Below are 25,809 nucleotides of genomic sequence, written 5' to 3'. Positions count from 1 at the left end.
AGATCTGAGTAATAGTGCTGTCTGGCCCACGCACGAGCTATCAGCAGGAGAGCGCCTCCTTCTTGCTATTACTGGAAGAAGGGATAACGGAGGGATGAGGTACACAACTTAGAAGGTCCACTGGACCAACATACGTCTACCATAAGAGTCTCATCTCTGAAAGGCTCCACTTGTTCACCAGAAGATTGAACACCTCCTGATGAAGAGGACATTTCCCTGAATGCACGTCCTGACGGCTGGGAAAGCCTGCTTTCTATCTGAGGATTTCTGAATGAACACTGCCGATGACGGCAGGGATATAGCCTTCCACCCAAGCCAGAATTCGGGACACCACTGTTAGTGTCGCCCGACTTCGGGAACCACCTAGGTGGTTTACATAAGCCATCATGATGGCGTTGTCAGACCGTACCTGCACGGTATTTCCGTGGAGGACCTGTCCTGCATGCTGGAGAACCGTGAATACTGCTCAGAGTTCTCAGATGTTTATGGGAAGCGCAAAAACTACTGGTGTCCACCTGCCCTGGAACAAGTGTGGACCCGTCACTGGATCCCAGCCACGGATACTGGCGTCCGTTGTCAGAAGGACCCGGTGCGCAATCCCAAAGGGGGTGCCCCTTGTTTAGGTAAGCTTTCCGCAGCCACCAGGCCAGAGAAAGACAAACCTTCGGGGAAAGCACTATTGACTTTATCCTATGGGGCAACCCATCCCATCCGGAGAGGATCAATTTTTCTAGAGTGACACTGGGTACTCTCCACCATGTCGAACAGCGACACCCTGGAACCCAGGAACCACATTGCCGAGTGAATAGACACTCGGCGACTCTGCAGGCAACTGCGTACCTTTGCCTGTAATGCAGAGATCTTTTCCTCAATCACAAAGATCCGCAGATGTTGGGATATGGAGCATCCTCTGTGAAGAATCAGAGAGGACCATTTCCAGTGTATCAGTCAGCCCTAACGTAGCAACACAGATATTGTCCGTTGCAGATGGTACTGAAGTATCTCTGGAGACTCTGGTAACACCAGGAGGTCGCCCGGATTGGGTAACAAGCAGACCCCCTGCATCTGCAGGTGGGCTGCCATAACTGCCATGACCCTGGTAAAACTGGAAATGCTTATCGACCACTGCAAACCTGAGGAAAAACACTGGTGTTTGAAGAAAATAGGGACATTCAGGTAGTCACCCTGAATATATCCAACGACACCACAAAATTCCCAGGCTCCACTGAGTGATGGAATGCAGGGTCCCCCTCCTGAACCAAGGAACCCTTAAGAATTTGTTGAAGGATTCGAGGTTGAGGATGTCCAGGTAAGACCCATTGGGGCAACGGAATAGGTACTATAACTCCTGCCTGGAGCATAGAGTGTAACACCCTCAAAAATTACAGGGCCTTGTCTTGAATTGACAGAAGACCTGTAATGAAAAACCGTCTGGGAGGCTATTACCGGGAGGAGAGGACATACTTTCAAGAAAATACTTCTCTTACCCCAGTGTCCGTGGAGGTCAGACACCAACACTGGGTGAACTGGAGAAGCCAGCCTCCAACTCTGGGGTGCCCCGAGAGGAGGCCCGTGGCTTATAGTCCAACTTGGAAGTAGGACGTCTTGTAATCCAAGCCTGTTCTTATGGATGAGCAGATTTCCTGGCTACTGACTGTCTTGGAAAGCAATATTTTAGACTTACCCTGGCCTCACAGAAAAGACAAAACCCCAGACCCCGATGGGACTGTAGCCGATGGCAGACAGGCAGACGTAGCTGCTGCCTGCGGGGCCACAATTGTGTCCAGATGAGGGCCAAACAGGACCTGTCCCGTAAAAGGCAAAGCATTCCAAATAGAATCTGCGTCCGCTTTCCAAGAGCGCAACCACAGGGAGCGGCGAGCCGCTACTGCTGCCGAGCTGCTACTGCTGCCGAGGAGATTCTGGAAAGGAGTAGGCTATATGTAAGACGGTCTCATTATGAACGTGGCTAAGTCTCTGAAAATTTGCCACTATCCACCTGCTCTGCTGGAGAGTCAGTGTGCAGAGATCCAGTTACCTATCCAGCGCTCCATGGCTCTGGCCCCCCAGCACACGACCATAGCCGGCCTGGAAGCCCCTCCAGCAAGGGAATAATTGGATTTTAGATATATTTGCACCTTGCAATGTGTAACCTCCTTCAAGGAGGACCTGGAGGGCATGGGCCACGTAACACTCCTCACTAGGCGTGCAACATGAGAATCTACCCGTGTCGGTAACTCCCATTCGGAAAAATAATTATCCGCAAAGGGGTATGCAAAAGGTCAACCGTTTTTGAGGCTGGAACCGCTTACCCGGATTTTCCACGCCTCCTCTAAATGATCCACCTGACCAGATAGAGGAATTACAGTGGCAACACCCTTATCCTTCAAGAAGGCATAGTTGGATTTAGCCACGGGGGATATGTAATAACCAAAGCCGCACGGACTGCCCGTAGAAGGCCAGGTATATAGACTTTAGACCTAGACTACGCCTCCTTTGCACTAAGGGGCTCGTGTCTGAAAAAGTCAATAATGTTACCGTCATCAGACGTCATGTCCTTACCCGTCTGAGACCCGAAAGGACGTTTAGAAGGCCGAAATGGTGACTCCCCCTGTAAAACGTCCATCAGGTGCTATACCATTTGGACAATAAATTCACCCACACAGGCTCCTGCGAGACCTGGGGGGGCGAAAAACAGGATACACTGGGGTACCATCAACTGCCCAGGGACCCCTGCATGTGATGAGACCACCACTCGCTGCGATAACCCCTATGGAGAAACGCAGGGAGCGTTGCCCACAAGGGCTGTAAGCATCTTAGCCAGCCGAAGGCGGTCCCTTTTTGTGCAGGCACAGTGACAGAAATGGGGCGTGATATATAATACAACATGCCCTCCATAAACCCTCAGCGTCTACATATCCCTCCGCTAACTGCACATGATATCAGTACATTATAGCTGGAAGAGGATATCCTCGTTCACTTTCAGACATGAGGATTGTGAACGGAGCGTATGTGACCTCCCACACAGAAAAACCACGTTTACTGTGAGGTAATAAACACCCTGCAACACCGCACCGCAAGGGCTGTAGCAGAAGAACAGGGATAGGAAAAAGGCTGACAGTCAGAAATGAAAGTACAGGCAAACAGCGCTAGCATTTAAGTCACATACAATGCACAGATAACATCCTGCATTACAAGCACTGCGATCAACTACACAGACCAGAGCCTGGTAGGAAACAGTGCTGCATACACTGACCTTAATTGAAGGAGAGGTATGCGGGGGACCCGGACCGTAATGGCACCTGTAACAGCTTCCAGCAGCGTTTGTCATTCCCAGCACATGTAGTGAGAAAATGGCCACCGAGGAGCAGAGAGGAGGCGGGCCTGGGGGAGGAGCGCTGACACAGCCCGCTCAGACCGCTGTGGAATGGCACTGTGCAGCGGGGGAGACGCCGGCTGTGAGACAGGGAAGGCGTTCTCCCCTGGCCTGCTATTAACCCCTGGGACGCCGCGCTGTACCGCACATGCTGCGGTCCGCTGTCCCTGGTGGTCTAGTGGAAGGCGCAGGATCAGTACCTGGCCCCACGCGCAGCCGGTCCCCAGGGAGCCCCCTGCCTGGGGACCAAAAAGGACTGTGTTACCAGCGGGTGCCCACCGCGGGACCCCGCCGCTTACCTTGTCCCCCGTGCATCCGGCCACAGTCCAGGTAGCCGGGGTCACCGCTAGCTGTGACCCCAGCTACCAACCAGCATCCCCGGATCGGTACCGGCGTTCTGGTACCGGCGGGGTGTAGGAGTGACAGCATGGACGTCAATACTGACTGTCCTATGCTGGAGCACTCTAATTATGCAGCCACAGCTACGAAGAAATCTTCAGGGGCCTTGAAAAGACCCCCCTCTGTACGGTGCGACTGGTCCGGCCAGGCACCAACGAAAAACTGAGTTCTCGGGGGCGGGGTATAGGAGAGGGACCCCAGTGCATCCTGGGAGGCTGAGAATTTAACTCTGTGGTGCCTGGATGTCTGCCGCCATCGCCTATACCCCAAGGTATCCTGTGGATACCCTATGGACCCTGAAGTAGAAAAAGTAAATATATAATGATAAATATATATACAAAGTGTCAGAGCTGGACTCTGATTGGCTGGAAAGACTCTGCACATTAGGAAAATATTTGAGATTCTATTAAAAAGCCATAAACTGAAATGCGGATATGCTCAGCGTGCAGCCTAATGTGGAAAGCAATGAAGGGGCATTACATTGCATAATGTTCCATGGGCTTATTTGTGTTGCACGAGTCACCCCTGAGTACACAAATGTGATTGTGTATGATGAATAATTAGTATCCATGTCTATCCCTGCTGCATAACATGTGTCTCTTTGCATCTGACACTTGTCCTCTTACTGTAACATATATTGTTACTGTTAGGATCACAGCAAAGCAAACAATAGTTTACTAAACAGTGTAACATGGACACGAATAAAAAATTATTTTACTGACGCTGCAGAAATAAAATGACCATGGCAGCCCCACAGGATTAGGCGTATAAACATTTCCAAGAGAAGAAATGTTAAATCTACTGATACCAAGTAAAAATAAAATAAAAATTGTTGTTGAGCTTCCGCTCCTGTCATATAATCCAGTCACAGGGCTGAGTCTGAGGTATACGCAATGCGGATGCTGCACGCAGCTCAGTGATTTTCCTTCCCTGCATGCAGCATAGTCACACTGCGCTTACATCCAGAGTCCCTGTGCTGCGATTGCACCATCATCAAAATGTATTGGGCGTACCTGGACTGTGGCTGATAGGCGATAGGGAGGTGGCTACGTGGGCACATGGCCCGTCTTATGGGCATGTTGTGGGAGTGTCACTGAAGTATAAATCACTCACAATGGAGGCCATACTGACTGAGAACCTGCATCTAGCATGGGGATGGAGCAAGATTCAATGGTGCAAAAGGTATTTGAGCATCTAAAAGAACTCAAATTGGGCATCTCAGTCCTTGCACATTCAGACATGATTGTACACCAGGGAAGGGCTTGTAGTGATAATAGCATAAAGTCACAGATATGGATGCTGCAGCACATAACACAGAATGGGCCCATAGGGTGCTCTGGATAAGGAAGCCATTTTTGCGTCATGCTGTGAAACGCAGTGGAAGAGGTGCTGACACACAGGCCACCATGTAAATGGATCTGTCTCTTTGCCTTTTGGAAAACCTCATTTGAATTTTTTCCAGGGTGCAATTGCCTGAAACGCTCCCTCTCACTAATGATAATGCACCATTTATTACAAGTCCCTGGGATTGCATTCTGGAGACACAACACTGTACACACTATTATAACATCCAATCCAGGAATTCCGCAATACATACAGAATGTAAGTGTAAAATAACAGCCAAGTGGTGACTACTCCAGCAGGGATCTCTAGATGCAAATTGTCCTCAAAACGAAAACACCACAAATAACTCAATGCTTTCTTGGCAAAAACAAGATACTATAAATAGGATACTGAGCAACGCTGTGTCTAGGGCATCACAGCTACACAAACAGTACATCTATTTACAGCCTATAATTGGAAACTTATAATACAGAATACATGATACAACTTAACATGTAGAAATCATATTTCCATATACTCATTAAACTACTTATTACTCACACACACAACATACAATGGAGACCGCAAATTTACCAATGTTCATGAGCATTTTATCCATCACATAAAATAGAACTGGTAATACTACTGAGGCATAATAAATTGATAAGAAGTCACGAGGCATAAAGCACTAGTGAACTATTAAACTCTATGGGGCATATCCAAACAGCTAATTGACGGCACTGACCAATTACATCAGCGGCTGATACCCCATATGCGAATAACCAGAGGGTGCAGAAAACGGTGTAAAAATGAACCTCTGGTAATTAACGTGCCGGGAAAACCATTGGATTCCAGAATTTTACGCAGATTACCGCGCAGTAAAACTTGTGCCTAATTGGATATGCCTCATTATATTTGAAACCACAAACATTAAAATAAAAGGTTTATACTGTTGAAAAGCTTTACTTAATAAATTAAAAAACTTCTTCATAACATGCTCAACAACAAACTATGGGGGAGATGCATCAAACCTTCTAAGGAAAACAAGTGAAATTGTCAAGAGCAACCAATATGCTTCTAGCTATTTTACAGAATGTAGTTGATAAATGCTAGCGAGCAGCTTATTGGTTACTATGGGAAACTACTACCTTTGTCCTCTTTAGAAGGTTTAATACATCTTCCTCTTTATAACATAGGTGTACAAAATAAATGTACTGCAATAGAGCAAAACTAAGGTCCTTCAAATTGATCATTCTTAATTATAACCAAACAAGGAGCCCATTTATCAATGTGTTTTATCAAACGCAACAAGTTTTAAAACTGGTTGCATATGATAATGGTGCTCCAGCCAATCAGCACGTCATCGGTTTGAAAAATGTCAGTTGGGCACTGATTGACTAGAGCACCATTTATCATACACAGAGGGTTTTAAAACTTGTTGTGTTTCATAACTCATTGATAAACTGGCCCCCAAGAGAGATAAGTCAGAGGATGAGCAGGAATCGCCCCTTATTACGCTCACTGCATCTGTCCTTTGTACAGAAGAGAAGAGCCCAGTCAGGAGCACCGCGCGCGCGCGCGCACACACACACACACACACGCGCACAGAGGAAAGGAGAACCCACTGAGATAAGAGAAACTATTTGTTGAGTGTCATCATTATGGAGGAGCACTGCTGGTCATGACACATTTCAAATGTTCTCTTTGACAAGGTGAAGGTGTATGTGTGTATGTATGCATGCATCTATCCATCTTTTTCTCACCTCTTAGAAATACTAAATACAACTCACACGCAGCAACATATTGCCAATGGCAAGTCCGCCATGTTACTATTGGTGCATACACACGGTCAGATTTTTTCTTCAGATATGAACGATAACGATTTAAAAATCGTTCAGTCGTTCATATCTGAAGGAAAATCTGACATATCTGACATGCCTGAACGATGGACGATCAACGATGCGCGTTCCCGATGGTCAGATAACGATTTCTGACATCTGATGTGTTTGCGGTCAGACTTGGACGATTCCATTCATTTTAATGCAGTCAAAAATCGTTCAATCGTTCAAATCGTTCAAAACTTTGGTAAAATCGTTCAATCGTTCATCTGACAAATCTGACAAGTCTGACAAATCTGACCGTGTGTATGCTCCATATGGGTGTAGAGCAGGAAGATGTGAGATGCAATGATGCAGTGACTGAAAACAAAAAAGCATAATTTCCAACAACGCCAATGAATCTAGTTTGCAGATGACCATTTTGTGCAGTAGGACCAAGATACGGGACGCAGTCAGGAAGCCGACTGTCGCAATGCCGACCACCAGCTTCCCGATTGTCAAATCCTGGCAAGGTACTAATGACAGGCGTTGAAATACCGGCGCCTGTCATTAGACCTACATCGGGAGAACGACACTCGGCATATCGATCGAAGGTAAGCTGGGCGTGAACAGCCATGGTGGGGGGGGAGGGGGTTGGGGGGCGGTTGGGAGTGTTAGGTTAGGGGCTCCCGGGGATGACTTAGCGTAAGGCAGCCCCACGGGAGGGTTAGGGTTAGGCTAGGGAAATGGGTTTTATGTACCCCCAGAGGGCGGTTAGGGTTAGGCAGCCCCCTGGGAGACTTAGGTTTAGGCTGTGGGAAAGGGGGAGTTAGGTTAATAGGGTTAGTTTTACTTACCTTTTTTAGCTTCGGGATCTTCACCCCTGCTGGGCTTCCGCTGTCAGGATTTGAACCGTGCAGCCGGCGGTATAACATACTGATTCCCAAGATACAGCTTGTGATCAGCGAGTGTGACCAGCATTAATAATAACTGCGATGTCTAGTGCTGATTTCACTAAAGGCACAGCTTCATTTTCAAACTACTAAAACATCAAACTGGTCTATTAACATTCTTACATCCATCTCTAACAGAATTAACATTTCTTCGATCTTCCACTTTCTTATAACATCTTAACGCTGTTCTCTAGGTGACAACACCACAAGACACAATGCACTTTTCTCCTCGCACTATAAGAATCTTTGTCTAATACACACTTTGATTTGTTGATGCTCCTCTTCAATTTCTTCTCTAGCTGCCTCATCCTGCCCATGGCAGCATTATATTTAGCAGCTGTTTCCTTGTGTACTAGTTCACTGCGCGTCTTTTTCTGTTCTTCTTCCATGACCTTGAAGACACAGATATATATTAGAAATAATGACTTCCTACCTCATTAAAAATGTAATTAGCTCCACAAGAGTGGTTGATGCAGGAAGCCCATTTGTGTTCTCTGTATTAATGGTAACCATTATGTTTATATCTGGTAGAGATGGGAATTAGGGCAGCACAGTTGCATGTGAGAGAGAGCACCTATGGGGATGAGGCTTACCACAATTTACTTTGCTTCTGGACTCTGTGTAATATCATCTTGAGATGGACTTACCCTACGCCCTGCAGTGGCGATTTGTAAATCCAGGAAGGATTTTATTCGTCCTCGTCAGGTCGTGCGCATGCGCAATTTACTGTGACCCTTCACTGGCACCCTTTTCTAACCTTACCCATTTTTACAGGCCTTAGGTCTTCTTTCTTCTAGTTAGCCTATTTTACTCCCCCAGGTCTTTTCTATTCTTCACCATCTTTCTCACTCTCTCTATACACACACACTTTCTTCTCTTCTAATCTTCCAACATTTTCCTTTCTTTCCTCCTTCCCAAGATCTTTTTTTTACCCACAGCTAATTTGTCTGCTAGCGATATTCTGTTTTGTTAACCCAATTTTCTATTGCCTCTACCCAGCTTTTATGTCATCTACCTGGGTGCTATGAACCCAAAGCTCTCTTTCATAGCCCTGCTCTATCTCACTTCCTTCTCCAAGAACTGCTTTTCTCCCCTTCCTCTGATAGCCCCCATGCCTCTCCCCCCCCCACAGTATTGTACCCCCTATAACTCCGGCAGGTTCTTACTCCTCCTCAGGACCTTTGACTGCACAGTAAACTAACTCATGGTAGACGAAGGAGGACACCATTGGCTCCAATTAGAGGAGACACTGTGGTCAAGGAAGTTTGTCATTTTTGGAGCATGTCTAATTTTAACCGGCAAATCTCCTCCCAGATCCTCAGAGCTCATGAGAACAGACTCTCCCTTGAACAACCCTGCCTGGTGCTGGTAAGTGACACAAGATGTAATTAATCAGTAATGCACTTTTGGTGTTTAATAAATGCATTTACTTTGTCTGCATAAAACGGGCAGCAGGCTTCATTTACACAGTACATAGCAAGTACACATATACTGCTTCTTTTTTAACGAAGAAAAGATTGTGTTGGCATATGACCAGCTTGTTTTAAAGACAAGTATTATCCTAAAGAACCAATAATGGAATATTTAAAACTCACTGAAGGAAATTTAGATGAACACATGATGTAGGTCCTCTTCTTGTAAGGTTTCAATGTGTCAGGAGTATAACAGGACAGGGCCTGTTTGCCGCTTACAATCTTCAACTTAAAATGCTTAATTTGCCATTTTCCAGATTCCTGGTGTACCCACATTAACAGCATATGTGGAAAAGATTCCTATACTGTAACTATATCACTATGGGGGAGATGTATCAAAACTTGGAGAGAGAAAGTTGAAAGAGTTAAAGTACCAACCAATCAGCTTCTAACTATCACTTTAGAGGCTGTGATTGAAAAACAACAGTTGGGAGTTGATTGGTTGGTACTTTGGGGTCTATGTACTAAGCCTTGAAGAGAGAAACTGTTTGGAGATAAAGTACCAACCAATCATCTCCTGTCACTTTTCATTTATCAATCAGTTTTATCATACGCAATGAGTTTAATCATACGCAATAATCATACGCAATGAGTTTTAAAACTTGTTGCGTATAATCAGCTCCCAATTGTCATTTTTTTTAAACAGATGACAGTTAGGATCTGATTGGCTGGAGCACAGTTATCATACGCAACGAGTTTTAAAACTTGTTGCGTATGATAAAACTATTTGATAAATGGGGCCCTGTATTTGAATAATGACAGTTAGGAGCTAATTGGTTAGTACTTTATCTCTATCCACTTTCTCTCTCTCTCCAAGGCTCTCTCCAAGCTTTGATACATCTCCCCCTATGTTTTACATAACCTAGGTAATGCCATCTATATTTTTTACAGGGGGAAAGAGTGTGCTTAATTTTTATGAGCCTCAGCCATGTTTCATCTATCTAGGTGCTGTGTTCCCCAAGCTCTTTTTCATAGCCCTGCTCTATCTCGCTTCCTTCTCCAAGACTTGTAGGTCTCTTCAAATGATCCTATCTTAATTGCCTGGTATCTCATAGGCTACAATGGAACAGTGCCTCAAGTAGCCACACGTAGTAGCCTACATATCATAGAACATTTTTAACATATGCTAATCATTTCTCAATACTTGTGAAACCATAAAAATGAAAATGTCAAACGAGCTATAGATAGCATAGGGCCATATTCAATTTGGAGCGAAAAGCCGTTATACTTTATCACCAATTACGTAACTTTCGCATTTTCACTTCTCCCCGTATTCAATTTCCCCCAACTTTTTGCCGATGAGGAAAGTCAGAGGTTCGAACCCTGCGATAAAGTATCACCTATAAATAGGTGGTGAAAAAAGTGCAGAACTGGGGTTTTGGGGTGCAAACCTTAAAAAACCACCCAGCACCCATGGGACAGGTCCCCAAAGGTAATCGGAGTCCAAAATTAAAAAAAAACACTAAAGGACACCCCAAAAAAGTACTTTAGTTTTGGGGGCGATAAAAAAAAATGGGGGACACACTTCTAAACTAGCTAAATAGACTCAAGGGGGGTCCCCAAGTATGCCACAGGTGTTTTTTGACCGCAGCAGGTGGATTTTTCACAATTTTTAAAAATTCACATTAGCCACTATAAAATATGCTAGTACCCATTTTCATGTACCCCAAATTTGATGGGACTAATTATTTTTTCCAAAAAAGTTGCTGAATGCTATTCTTCACCACTTTCCTGCTAAATAGCACCTATTGAGACCATTTAAAGACCTCAAATATCTTTAGCAGGACTATTTGGGGGTACCAGTAGTGATCCCCCATGTCAGAGCATCTTTTGGGGGGTGTCAGGCTGATTTCCCCAAAATGACAGGTCTTTTCGCTGATTTCCATGTCGCCGTGTTAAGTTTTCGCCGATTTCAAATTGAATACGGGGAATCGCGGAGACGAGCGCGATAAGTCATCGACCACAAAACCTCCGATGACGGCAAAAAGTCTGGCAATTGACTTTTCGCTCCAAATTGAATATGCCCCTACTCAAAATAAAATCTTTTTAGTTTGGAACCACAGCGTCACCTCACGTGATAAATGAGGTCTAATCAGTTGTTTGATACATGAGCCTTATGGCCCATAGAAGGCAATACAGGTTTCTAGAATGTGAATGGAATCTTTCCATGGCTTACTCGCTGTGTGGCGTGGTTCAGCATCTCCTGCCAAGCGGAATCAAACTGGCGCTTGTCATCCTCTAGCAACCGCTGTTCTGCCAGGGATATGGTTTCCTTTGCTGCGCGAAGCACCTCTGTAGCACGCTGGAAATCTTGTGTGGCTTTCTGTGCTTCTAGCTGAGCCTGCATGACGGAATGATCATAAATCAATATAGGAAATACACATTTACTTGAAAAAACACAACATTTACAATCATTGTCTCTGTGTAACAAGTCATGCAACCATGGTGGTATGACAGGGCTATAAGGCGACATGTAACTAATATTGTTTACAAAGGTTTATGGATTTCTGAAATGTAACTTATGACAGCGCTATGATTGATCTTGGTGATGGGTCAAGTTATCTCAGCAGGTGTCTCCTCATCCATATCGGATGCATAGTTAGGCAGGTATTTTTTGATTAAAGGTTTTAAAAAAAAAAAAAATAATAATTCATTCTTAAAATAAATTATTATATCTGGCAATTGGATACACCATTGCCAGACAGGAAACTTCTGATATCACCCTGGCAAGCTGCATACTTCTCCCCTTCATGCCAACTGTGATTAGGCCGGGGCAAAAGACGGAACTGATCGTAATAGTCATCACCTCACTACAGAGACTGCACCAGGAAGGATTCTTACTGAGCCCGCTGTCCTGGCAAGTGTTTTTTTTTTGCTTAATCTCTCCAATACTTCATCTGCCATCACTGCAGATAATGGCAGTAACAGAGGATAGATAATGGGTACAAAATGCAAAGATTAATAAATAGGCACCTAAATTACTTGTCTTTTTCAGACTACATCTTTCGTACTAGCTGTATCGTATACTAAAAACCACATGTAGCCCTAGGTAAGATACTGATTTGGGCCCCCTTTCCGTTTGATAAATACTGTATATTCCACATAAACAAACGTTAGGACAATCTGTGCCCCCTCACTGCCCGCTGGCTCCTAAGTGGATGATCTGGAGAGTTACAGCATTCTTGAGTGACTGATATATATATATATATACACACATATACACAGTCAGGTCCATAAATATTGGGACATTGACAGAATTTTCAGATTTTGGCCTCTATTCACCACCACAATGGCTTTGAAATGAAACAAACAAGATGTGCTTTAACTGCAGACTTTCAGATTTAATTTGAGGGTAATCACATCCAAATCAGGTGAACGGTGTAGGAATTACAACGGTTTCTATATGTGCCTCCCACTTTTTAAGGGGCCAAAAGTAATGGGACAAACTAAACAATTCTAAATCTAACTTTCACTTTGTAATACTTTGTTGCAAATCCTTTGCAGGCAATTACAGCCTGAAGTCTGGAACGCATAGACATCACCAGACGCTTGGTTTTATCCCTGGTGATGCTCTGCCAGGCCTCTACTGCAAATGTCTTCAGTTCCTGCTTGTTCTTGTGGCATTTTCCCTTCAGTTTTGTTTTCATCAAGTGAAATGCATGCTCAATCGGATTCAGGTCAGGGGATTGACATGGCCATTGCATAACATTCCACTTTTTAGCCTTAAAAACTCTTTGGTTGCTTTTGCAGTATGCTTCGGGTCATTGTCCATCTGCACTGTGAAGCGCCGTCCAATGAGTTCTGAAGCATTTGACTGAATATGAGCATATAATATTGCCCGAAACACTTCAGAATTCATTCTGCTGCTATTGTCAGCAGTCACATCATCAATAAATACAAGGGAACCAGTTCCATTGGCAGCCATACATGCCCACGCCATGACATTACCACCACCATGCTTCACCGATGAGGTGGTATGTTTTGGATCATGAGCAGTTCCTTTCCTTCTCTTCCCATCACTCTGGTACAAGTTGATCTTTGTCTCATCTGTCCATAGGATGTTGTTCCAGAACTGTAATGGCTTTTTTAGATGTTGTTTGGCATACTCTAATCTGGTCTTCCTGTTTTTGTGGATCACCAATAGTTTACATCTTGTGGTGAACCCTCTCTATATTCACTCTTGTGAAGTCTTCTCTTGATTGTTGACTTTGACACATATACATCTACCTCCTGGAGAGTGTTCTTGATTTGGCCAACTGTTGTGAAGGGGTTTTTCTTCACCAGGGAAATAATTCTTTTGTCATCCACCACAGATGTTTTCCGTGGTCTTCCGGGTCTTTAGGTGTTGCTGAGCTCTCCGATGCATTCTTTCTTTTTAAGAATGTTGCCAACACTTGATTTGGCCACACCTAATGTTTTTGCTATCTCTCTGATGGGTTTGTTTTGATTTTTCAGCCTAATGATGGCTTGCTTCACTGATAGTGACAGCTCTTTGGATCTCATATCGAGAGTTGACAGCAACTGATTCCAAATGCAAATGTCACACCTAGAATCAACTCCAGACCTTTTACCTGCTTAATTGATAATGAAATAACGAGGGAATAGCCCACACCTGTCCATGAAATAGCTTTTGAGTTGATAGTCCCATTACTTTTGGCCCCTTAAAAAGTGGGAGGCACATATTGAAACTGTTGTAATTCCTACACCGTTCACCCGATTTGGATGTAATTACCCTCAAATTAAATCTGAAAGTCTGCAGTTAAAGCACATCTTGTTTGTTTCATTTCAAAACCATTGTGGTGGTGAATAGAGGCCAAAATCAAAAAATTCTGTCAATGTCCCAATATTTATGGACCTGACTGTATGTATATATATTATATTATTTTTTTTTTCATTTTATTTTTGCATCCAGAAAGCATTCACAGCGCTTCACTATTTCCACATTTTGTTGTGTTACAGCCTTATTCCAAAATATAATATATTAATTTTTGTCCTCACAATTCTACACACAATACCCCATAATGACAACATTTAAAGTTTTTTTGGAGATTTTTGCAAATTTAATATTAAAAAAAAAGAAACTTAAGAAATCACATGTACATAAGTATTCACAACCTTTGCTCAATACTTTGTGGATGCACCTTTGGCAGCAATTACAACCTCAAGTCTTTCTGAATATGATGCCACAAGCTTGGCACACCTATCTTTGGGCAGTTTCGCACATTCCTCTTTACAGCACCTCTCAAGCTCCATCAGGTTGGATGGGGAGCGTCGGTGCACAACCATTTTCAGATCTCTCCAAAGATGTTCAATACGATTCAAGTCTGGGCTCTGGCTGGGCCACTCAAGGACATTCATAGAGTTGTCCTGAAGCCACTCCTTTGATATCTTGGCTGTATGCTTAGGGTCGTTGTCCTGCTGAAAGATGAATTGACGCCCCAGTCTGAGGTCAAGAGCACTCTGGAGCAGGTTTTCATCCACAATGTCTCTGTACATTGCTGCATTCATCTTTCCCTCTATCCTGACTAGTCTCCCAGTTCCTGCCGCTGAAAAACATCCCCACAGCATGATGCTGTCACCACCATGCTTCACTGTAGGGATGGTATTGGCCTGGTGATGAGCAGTGCCTGGTTTCCTCCAAACATAACGCCTGGTATTGACACCTAAGAGTTCATTCTTTGTCTCATCAGACCAGAGAATTTTGTTTCTCATGGTCTGAGAGTCCTTCAGGTGCATTTGGCAAACTCCAGGCGGGCTGCCATGTGCCGTATGGCCAATCTACCGTACAGGCCTGATTGGTGGATTGCTGCAGAGATGGTTGTCCTTCTGGAAGGTTCTCCTCTCTCCACAGAGGAATGCTGTAGCTCTGACAGAGTGATCATCAGGTTCTTGGTCACCTCCCTGACTAGGGCCCTTCTCCCACGATCACTCAGTTTAGACAGCAGTCCAACTCTAGGAAGAGTCCTGGTGGTTCCGAACTTCTTCCATTTACGCATGATGGAGGCCACTGTGCTCATTGGGACCTTCAAAGCAGCAGATATTTTTCTGTACCCTTCCCCAGATTTGTGTCTCGAGACAATCATGTCTTGGAGGTCTACAGACAATTCCTTGGACTTCATGCTTGGTTTGTGCTCTCACATACACTGTCAAGTGTGGGACTTATATACACAGGTGTATGCCTTTCAAAATCATGTCCAAACAACTGAATTTACCACAGGTAGACTCCAATTAAGCTGTAGGAACATCTCAAGGATGATCAGTGGAAACAGGATGCACCTGAGCTCAATTTTGAGCTTCATGGCAAAGGCTGTGAATACTTATGTACATGTGATTTCTTATTTTTTTAATTTTTTTATTAAATTTGCAAAAATCGTAAAAAAAACTTTTTACACATTGTCATTATGCGGTATTGTGTGTAGAATTTTGAGGACAAAAATGAATTTATTCCATTTCGGAATAAGACTGTAACATAACAATGTGGAAAAAGTGAAGCGCTGTGAATACTTTCCGGATACAATATATATATTGTTAATATTACATCATAATTGCCGTTTACAATACTGGTGACCATTTCCAATTCAAAACACTGAAATGAATAAAATACACTGAACGACAATTTTCCTGCACTATACCAATTTAATGATATTAAAGGCTCCAGAGCCAATGCAATTTTACTCCTCACCCACAGTAATTTTTAGATAATAATTTTAGTATCCTTTCTTTGCACAAAGTCAAGTGTGACAGCCATATAATTATCTCTGGAATTACTTCTTATACTGACAATTAAGTGGTTTTAATCACATAGGAGCAGTTTCTTGTGGCTGTTATAGTCCATTACACTGTTTGATGACACAACATAGTAAGAGAGCAGTGAACCAGACTTCTGTCACAACACATAGACATCAATGCAACAAGCACTTAAAGCAATACGCTTTGGGATGGAACTACTATTTAAGCTACACAAAACATCTATACATGCAGACATTATACCCGGGGAATGGATGACTATAGGTATTAGGTTTTATTAGAGGACAGTTGAACTGAAAATAAAATTGCTACAACAAACATAATGCTCCTTCTATAACTAAATATGTGTAGGAACCTTTCATTTATTTTTTTTAAACCTACATCAAATCACAAGCAAAGGTTATTCATAAATGTTTTCAGGCATTCTTCCAGAGGATCAACTTCTCAAAATGTCCCTAAAATTGTTGATTTTTTAAAATTATTATTAGGCAAGTATATATGATTCAGCAATTCTATGATATATGATTCAGCAACATGTTTGCGAGAGACTGCTGCCCCCAACATGACATATATTTTTTATATACAGTGGGGCAAAAAAGTATTTGGACAGCCACCGATTGTGCAAGTTGTTGCACTTTAAAAGATGAGAGAGGTATGTAATTTCCATCATACGTACACCAACTGTAAGAGACAGAAATCACATTGTATGAATTTTAAACAATTTATTCGTATATTCTTTCTACAAAAAAATATTACAAGCGAGAGTCAGTTCTTGAACTAGAGAAACCTATCTCCAGTAGGGTGGTGTCCAACTTTTTTTTTACCAACAGCGACCGCTCTGCTTGAGGTCATATAGAGATTTCTTAAGAACACACAACTTCCTGTAACTCATTATTATAGTGTTCTATTAGCCCCATGTAAATCTCTTCCTCCAGTTCATCATTCAGATAAGTAAGTAGAGTTGAAGTCTAGATGGTGTAATAGTAAATCATATGTAGCAGCTAAAGCGATGACCACACGCAGTGTGTTTTATCTTGCCACAGGTGAGAAAGTCTCTCCTTAATCAACATCTTTTGGCAATAAGACGAGCTTTATACTGTGCAAGGCTCCCCATCTGTTTTAAGTTTTTTGCAAAAAAAAACAACATTTATTTTTCAGTCTTACGGTCTCATAAGACAAAGGGTTATCACAGGTGAAATAGCGATATACAGATATAAAGATTAGAGCAGCCTGGAGCATGAGGCATTGCAGAGAGTCGGGCGTGATAGTGGTAAATGCACCGGCGGATGGTAGCACTATTGCCCCTCACTATAGCGGTTATGATAATAGTGTACTTGTGGTCTCATATGGTCCTCTGGGTCTCATTCAGACCCGCTCGCGAGTGCTGTACGCTCGCAAGCAGGTCGATGTTACCCAAATGCGCATGCGCACGACGGAGGCGCCTCCGTCGTTCGCATGCGCAAGACCCGGCGAGTGACGGGGAAGCCGTCGCTGGGGGTCTCGCACCAAAGGGGGCGTGCTGTCGATGGAGAGTGACAGCACGCCCCCTTTGGTGGGCGTGCCAGGGGCGTGGCTGCCCAGACGAAGGCGTTCCCATGGGAACGCCTACCGTCTGGGTCCGGCCCCACTGACATCACTAGTGATGTCAGTGGGAGTGTTTTTGGCTCCGATAGAGCCAAAAGCACTCCTGGGCTTGCGGCAGCGAGACCCTACCGCAGGGTCTCATCGCAAGCCCGATGGTCGCGATGGTCCTGACTATCGCGACCATCTTTTTGGCCGCTCGCATAAGCTGTGGGTGGTCACCCACAGCTATGTGAGCGGCCAGGAGGCCGCTCCATTTTAAGCTAGGCCGGCCCTGATTCAGAGCGAGCGCTCTGGTCAGAGCGTCCGGCTCTGAATCAGGCCCTCTGTGAGGCTGTATGGTGGGATTGTCTGTTCGCATGGAACGCCAGGGAGGAAAAACATGCGGAGAAGCCGTGCATGCGCAACACATAGACATCAATGCAACAAGCACTTAAAGCAATACGCTTTGGGATGGAACTACTATTTAAGCTACACAAAACATCTATACATGCAGACATTATACCCGGGGAATGGATGACTATAGGTATTAGGTTTTATTAGAGGACAGTTGAACTGAAAATAAAATTGCTACAACAAACATAATGCTCCTTCTATAACTAAATATGTGTAGGAACCTTTCATTTATTTTTTTTAAACCTACATCAAATCACAAGCAAAGGTTATTCATAAATGTTTTCAGGCATTCTTCCAGAGGATCAACTTCTCAAAATGTCCCTAAAATTGTTGATTTTTTAAAATTATTATTAGGCAAGTATATATGATTCAGCAATTCTATGATATATGATTCAGCAACATGTTTGCGAGAGACTGCTGCCCCCAACATGACATATATTTTTTATATACAGTGGGGCAAAAAAGTATTTGGACAGCCACCGATTGTGCAAGTTGTTGCACTTTAAAAGATGAGAGAGGTATGTAATTTCCATCATACGTACACCAACTGTAAGAGACAGAAATCACATTGTATGAATTTTAAACAATTTATTCGTATATTCTTTCTACAAAAAAATATTACAAGCGAGAGTCAGTTCTTGAACTAGAGAAACCTATCTCCAGTAGGGTGGTGTCCAACTTTTTTTTTACCAACAGCGACCGCTCTGCTTGAGGTCATATAGAGATTTCTTAAGAACACACAACTTCCTGTAACTCATTATTATAGTGTTCTATTAGCCCCATGTAAATCTCTTCCTCCAGTTCATCATTCAGATAAGTAAGTAGAGTTGAAGTCTAGATGGTGTAATAGTAAATCATATGTAGCAGCTAAAGCGATGACCACACGCAGTGTGTTTTATCTTGCCACAGGTGAGAAAGTCTCTCCTTAATCAACATCTTTTGGCAATAAGACGAGCTTTATACTGTGCAAGGCTCCCCATCTGTTTTAAGTTTTTTGCAAAAAAAAACAACATTTATTTTTCAGTCTTACGGTCTCATAAGACAAAGGGTTATCACAGGTGAAATAGCGATATACAGATATAAAGATTAGAGCAGCCTGGAGCATGAGGCATTGCAGAGAGTCGGGCGTGATAGTGGTAAATGCACCGGCGGATGGTAGCACTATTGCCCCTCACTATAGCGGTTATGATAATAGTGTACTTGTGGTCTCATATGGTCCTCTGGGTCTCATTCAGACCCGCTCGCGAGTGCTGTACGCTCGCAAGCAGGTCGATGTTACCCAAATGCGCATGCGCACGACGGAGGCGCCTCCGTCGTTCGCATGCGCAAGACCCGGCGAGTGACGGGGAAGCCGTCGCTGGGGGTCTCGCACCAAAGGGGGCGTGCTGTCGATGGAGAGTGACAGCACGCCCCCTTTGGTGGGCGTGCCAGGGGCGTGGCTGCCCAGACGAAGGCGTTCCCATGGGAACGCCTACCGTCTGGGTCCGGCCCCACTGACATCACTAGTGATGTCAGTGGGAGTGTTTTTGGCTCCGATAGAGCCAAAAGCACTCCTGGGCTTGTGGCAGCGAGACCCTACCGCAGGGTCTCATCGCAAGCCCGATGGTCGCGATGGTCCTGACTATCGCGACCATCTTTTTGGCCGCTCGCATAAGCTGTGGGTGGTCACCCACAGCTATGTGAGCGGCCAGGAGGCCGCTCCATTTTAAGCTAGGCCGGCCCTGATTCAGAGCGAGCGCTCTGGTCAGAGCGTCCGGCTCTGAATCAGGCCCTCTGTGAGGCTGTATGGTGGGATTGTCTGTTCGCATGGAACGCCAGGGAGGAAAAACATGCGGAGAAGCCGTGCATGCGCAGTAACGCATGTCAGAGGTTCGGGCTTGTGGCTGAGCTCCGGCGGGTCCCAGTGTCCGATGAGTCAGCTTATCTTTGGATTGAAGGCAGTGGAGGAGCTCTCTTCATCCAACAACATTAAGCAAACATACCCATTCAGCTAAATAAGCGCCAATGCCTGCCATCCAGGTCCACACTATGCAGACTGTAATCAGAATTAGTGTGTTAAAAACATAGGCCCGTATTCAATTTGAGGCGAAAAGTCCGGATCCGCGATACTTTTTCGCCGATGACGTCATTTTCGCCTGTTTTGCTTTTATGCCGTATTCAATTTGAAAGACTTTCCGCCTAGGCGGAAAGTCAATGCAATGTACTAGGCGAAAAAGTTTCGCCTATGAATAGCAGTCGGAAAAAAGTGCAGAATTGGGGTTTTGGGGTGCAACATTGCGGGAACCCCTGTGCAGCCTTCAGACAGTCCCCCAAAGGTAAACTGTGTCAAACCATTTTTAAAAAACACTTGACACCCCATAAATGACTTTGAAAAAGGGGGCGAAAAAAGTTGGGGTACAAAGTTAAAAACTAGCGAACTTGACTCTGGGGGCTCCCCAAGTATGCCCCAGGTAGTTTTTTTGATTGCAGGTGCTTGCGACAGGTGGATTTTTCACAATTTTTTCAACTTCACTTTAGCAACTTTTAAATATGCTGACCTCCATTTTCAAGTACCCCAAATTTGCTGGGAATAGTTATTTTCTGCAGAAAAACACTCCTGAATACTATTCTGCACCACGTATAGAAAAACGCTATTTAGCCCATTTAAAGATACCAAATACCTTCAGCAAACCAAATCAGGGGGTACCATAGTGAACCCCCAAGTCACAGCATCTTTTGGGGGGTGTCAGGCTGATTTCCCCAAATCTGACAGGACTTTCCGCCTGTTCAAGTTTAGTCGGGTCCCGTTTTCGCGTACTTTCAAATTGGATACGGGGTAAAGTGGGCACGCGCGCAATAGTTTTCCGCTTGCGAAGTAGGCGAAAAGTCCGGGCCGCGATAAAGTATCGCGGCTCAGCTCAAATTGAATACGGCTCACAGTCTAGTTCAGTAGTTATTAAAACTCGGTCCTCAGGATCCCACAGAGTTCATGTTTTCCAGGTCACCCAGCAGGTGCACAGGTGTATTCCTTTCTGGCTGATATATTTTAAGAGATCAACAGGTGGAGATAATTATTTCATTTGTGATTATGTGAGGAGACCAGGAAAACATGCACTGTTTGGGGTCCTGAGGACAGAGTTTGAGAATCTGTGGTCTAGTATATTGGTCTAGGAGTTCCTTATCTAAAATAAAACGGCAGACATGTCCTCAGTGTCAGCAAAGGGAGAGACACACCTGTAGAGGATATGCACGCATTGCCCACAACTAAAATGAATTAACCTTAGAGAACTCCAATATATGATGAAATAAGGTACTACCAGGGCTAAACATTTAGGACAGTGAGAATTAAGCCTCACTTCAAACTTACATTACCCGTTCAGGAGTAAGATATGTTCTGTGTATAATAGATAATTGAATCTGTTAGCACTTGAAGCAGACCAATGTGGTGAGGGTAAGAAATATGAATTGGATTCTGGAGCATTTGTGTGGCTTGCAGAGTGGTACCGCAAGTAGGAGTGTCAATTAGGACAGAAGGGAGCAAAGATAGTTAGGTGAAGGGAATGCCACACTGGTAAAGGCGGCTGAAGTAGCCGAGATGGGAGATGAGAGAATTGATAAGCTTTTTGGTGGCATATTGGGTCAGATAAAGGTATATTTCAGAAGTAGCGGGAAAAGCACTAGAAGAGTGACTAGATATAAGGAGGAAAGCAGAAAAAGGAGACACTAAGGGGTATATTTAAAAAAGTGTGGGTTTATAGAAGGGGAGGTGTTGCTCATAGCAACCAATCAGATTCTAGCTATTATCTTCTAGAAGGTGCTAGATAAACGATAAGTAGAATCAGATTGGTTGCTATGGGCAACACCTACACTTCTATAAACCCGCACTTTAGTAAATATACACCTAAGGAACACCAAGACAGTGGACATAATAGACTTGTGGTGTTATTGAGAATTGACATGGAAAGATATGAATGAAAGGAGTGTGTGGTCGGAGAAAAAAAAAAAAAAAAAGATATGGAGCAGAATGCGAGAAGGCAAGGTAAAGGGAGTGTCCATCAAAGTGGGTAGGAGATAAAGGGGTCTATTTACTAAGCAGTGTTAGGAGACAGAGCAAAAAGTGATAAGGTACCAGCCAATCAGCACCCAACTGTCATTTTTCAAACAAAGCCTGTGAGATGACAGTTGGGAGCTGATTGGCTGGCACCTTATCACTTTTCACTCTGTCTCCTAACACTGCTTAGTAAATAGACCCCTAAGTCAACTGTGCAAGACCAGAGGAGGAAGGAGGCAAAAAGATCTTTTGCAGCAAAGACATTCAGAATGTTGGTTGATGTGAATTTGGAAATCACCTAGTATTAGAGAGATCAAATGGAGAGGAGATAAGTGAACAAGGTAGCAAAGGTGTCAAGAAAGTAGGAAACTGGAAAGGGGGCAGGGTGCTGTATGGAGAAAGTTAGATGCTAACTCTGCCACCTCGGCTGCCGGTGGGTCTGGGAGTGGAGCTGATAGAGTATCCCCTGTGGAAGAGAGCCAAGGACGACACAGTGTCAGAGAAGATTAGCCAGCTTTCTGTAATGACAAGATGGTTATGGGATTTTAATATGAATAGTTCAGGGATTAATGTCAGATTATTACCAACAGCTTTAGCTTTCCAGAGCGCTCAGAAAGTGGTAGTATGGATAAGGTGGGAGGGATTGGAAGTATTAGGTGGATGTAAAGTTAGGAGGGAATGAAGACTTAGCAGATAGTGGGAAAAGTACAATACCTGGGGTTGGCTGAGATGTTGCCAGCAGCCATCAGAGGGAGGACAACGAGAGAACATGGATGGGTGGAAGCTTGTTTGTCATTTAGTGAAATAAAGTAGTTGCTACAGACTAACAAAGCAAGCAATGAAGGGGAAATAATGATAGGGAAGGTTAAGTATACAGTAGGTCGCCGGAAAGAATATGTAAGATTGGAGAGAATGGTGGTGACAATGAGAAGGAGTAAATTGAGTAGTCTGTGAGAGAGTGAGGAACCAGACAGTACAGGTCAGTTGAGGAGATGTAGGTCCCTTTGCTATGCTTCTGGATAAGGTAATGTAGTAAGCAACAACAATGACCACTGAGCTCAGTGGGATCAACAGCTGAATAGCGAAAGCAGAAACTGAAAACAAATTTGTTTTACGTATAACTGTGGCATATCTACACCCAACAACCATAACTTTAAACCACCTGCCTAATATTGTGTAGGTCCCCCTCGTGCCACCTAAAACAGCTCTGGCCCATCAAAGCATTCACTCCACACTACCTCTGAAGGGGATCTGTGGTGTCTGGCACCAAGACATTAGCAGCAGATCCTTTAAGTCCTGTAAACTGCAAAGTGGGGCCTCATCAGCTCGGACTTGTTTTTCCAGCACATCCCACAGATGCTCGATTGGTTTGAGATCTGGGGAATTTGGAGGCCAAGTCAACACCTTGAACTCTTTGCCATGTTGCTCAAACCATTACTGAACAATATTTTCAGTGTGGCAGGGCACCTTATCCTGCTGAAAGAGGCCACTGCCATCAAGGAATACTGTTGCCAAGAAGGGGTGTACTAAGTTGGTCTGCAACAATGTTTAGGTAACAACGCAACATTCACATGAATGCCAGGGCCCAAGGTTTCCCAGCAGAACATTGTTGAGAGCTAACTGTTGAATTTATTCACATATGTGATCGGAGTATGATATTTGCAGCATTTTGAGGGTCCTGAATCATCAGGTATACACTTCATTCTATTAGGAGCCATCTCTTTTGGGGTCCCAGAATAATGGCAAACTGACTCTACTAATTCAGAGCTGTTGTACCACCAATTTAATAGATCTTGTAGCGGTTTTAAAATAGAAAGTATGCAACGTGCTAATAATACAGAGAAGATTGTGCTGCATTAAAATGAGTCCTGTGCTTAATTAGAGGTGTCTCTCCCACCCCTGCTCCTGCTGCTTACAGTGCCAGGTGTGGTAGACACTGCAGCAGTGTGAAAGTGGAGAGCTGATAAACAGATGCAAGAAAAGAAACCTATTAAAACGACATATGTGATAATTTTTAAAGATAAAAAACAAGCCCTCAATGCCAAGTAATAAAAGTTATATTGCTGAAAACATGGACAAGGGAAGTCTCCAATATAAAACAAATGTTTAAATCATAAAACGGACAAATGTCAATATTACACTATACCATTACACTTCTGATATGATACAGGCATTGGACAAAAAGGGAACATACCACATGCTTAATCTGATAGCTAGTAGTTAATCATTTGTCATATATTCTTCAGGTTTACTGGATATACAATATTGCAAGTGGACAAATATGCAGCTATAGGGGTTTGAAGATGGACCCCCTGGACAGCAGCTTTGGGGATTGAGGATGGACACACTGGACAGTAAATCATATTTTACAACTCTTCAGATCTCCCCTTCAGGAGATTCCATGTGTGGTCAAAGGGCAACTTCAGGAAGTGTGGTTACACGACTTGAGCCATCCTTGCAGAGCCTTCACATTCCAAAGCTGCAAAACATGATATCACGCCTTGTGGGCAGGTCCTTGATGTCACGATTAGCAGCTAATTATGTCATAGAGACAATGTCCACTTATCTAGGGAAGTGGGTGGGATTTGACAATGTTACCTGTCCTCATGCGACTCAGAGTCAGGGAGAACTACCAAAAATATGGGACAGTGTGCAAGTACGCAACAGAGGAGTTAATTTTTATACTGAATTGTATGTGCATTATAGTACTTTATAAAGTACTTGAGCTGGAGAGACCCAAACATTACTATACTATATTGGTGCCTCCTCTGTTGTAGTTTGTTTCTACACATCAATTCAATATCTGTAAATTAGGAGCTGACAGGGTCACTGCTTTATAGAAATGTACTATAGTACCAAAAAAAAGTAAACAACTGGATAATTTGCGGACTTAAAGTCTTCTTGTGTAACACTGCAACATCAGGCCCTATATATCGGATGGGGAGATGGGGAGTTTTATTAATTCCCTAAGGCCCCTCTTCTAAGCATGTGCCTACACAGTGAAGCACAATTTGGGCTTTCAGTCCTGGAATTGCCAATGCACATGTGTAAGGCCAGTGGTGCAAGGTGCACAGGCAACAGACTAGCAAGCAGTGTGAGAAACCATGTGCACCAACCTAAATAAACTCTACAACACTCAAATAGCCACCATCATTAGGGAGTACCTGTACTGTAGCCCTAACATTTTAGATATTTGTATCCAGCGAACACATAAACATAGCCTCTATTAAGACTTAAAACAATACAAGCTCCCGTCAATGAATGCCTACATACCTACGCAAGTATAACCTCCAGCATTTCCCTCTATTTCATTGTTCAGAGAAGCCGGATGTCAGTGACATCGTTAGTAGTTAGAGAGAGAAGGATGTGGATCACAATAGGTGGGAAAGGAATGTTACAACAACAAAATGGATTCTCAGCTGAGCCGACCCATGGAAATGCCACTTTGGACAGGAAATGACATGCACAATGATCACATACAGTAATTAGGTCTGCACTGCCCTTTTGCTGTGTTCTTCTTACAATAAACAGTAATTACTGAAGTCATATAGAAGATGATATAATGCCAACATGAGTCATTTAATTAAACATATTGTTACTTTCTCACATCCTTATGGAATAACAGACTTATTTAGGTTAATTATCATTATGTCAATCTCCTTTTAAACAATAAGACATAGGATTTGCAAAGCCTGTTGAAACTGTTTTGTATAAA

At 43.7% G+C, this 25,809-nt stretch overlaps 1 protein-coding gene across 1 annotated transcript in view; it reads right to left on the bottom strand.

The window, feature by feature from the left end:
• SH3BP5 (SH3 domain binding protein 5) overlaps positions 1-25,809 on the bottom strand; it is a 98,106-nt gene that overhangs the window by 12,510 nt on the left and 59,787 nt on the right. Inside the window, exons 4-5 of the mRNA XM_088463773.1 lie at positions 11,517-11,681; positions 8,130-8,260 (exon numbers count right to left, since the gene is read on the bottom strand). Of these exons, the coding sequence (XP_088319899.1) occupies positions 8,130-8,260; positions 11,517-11,681 (296 nt within the window). The remainder of the gene's footprint in view (positions 1-8,129; positions 8,261-11,516; positions 11,682-25,809) is intronic.

The sequence above is a fragment of the Taudactylus pleione genome, unplaced genomic scaffold (assembly GCF_031769625.1).
Source record: "Taudactylus pleione unplaced genomic scaffold, aTauple2 ptg000053l, whole genome shotgun sequence".
Lineage (NCBI taxonomy): Eukaryota > Metazoa > Chordata > Amphibia > Anura > Myobatrachidae > Taudactylus > Taudactylus pleione.
Note: the sequence above shows the minus strand (reverse complement) of the source record. Positions and strands in the feature narration are given on the sequence as shown.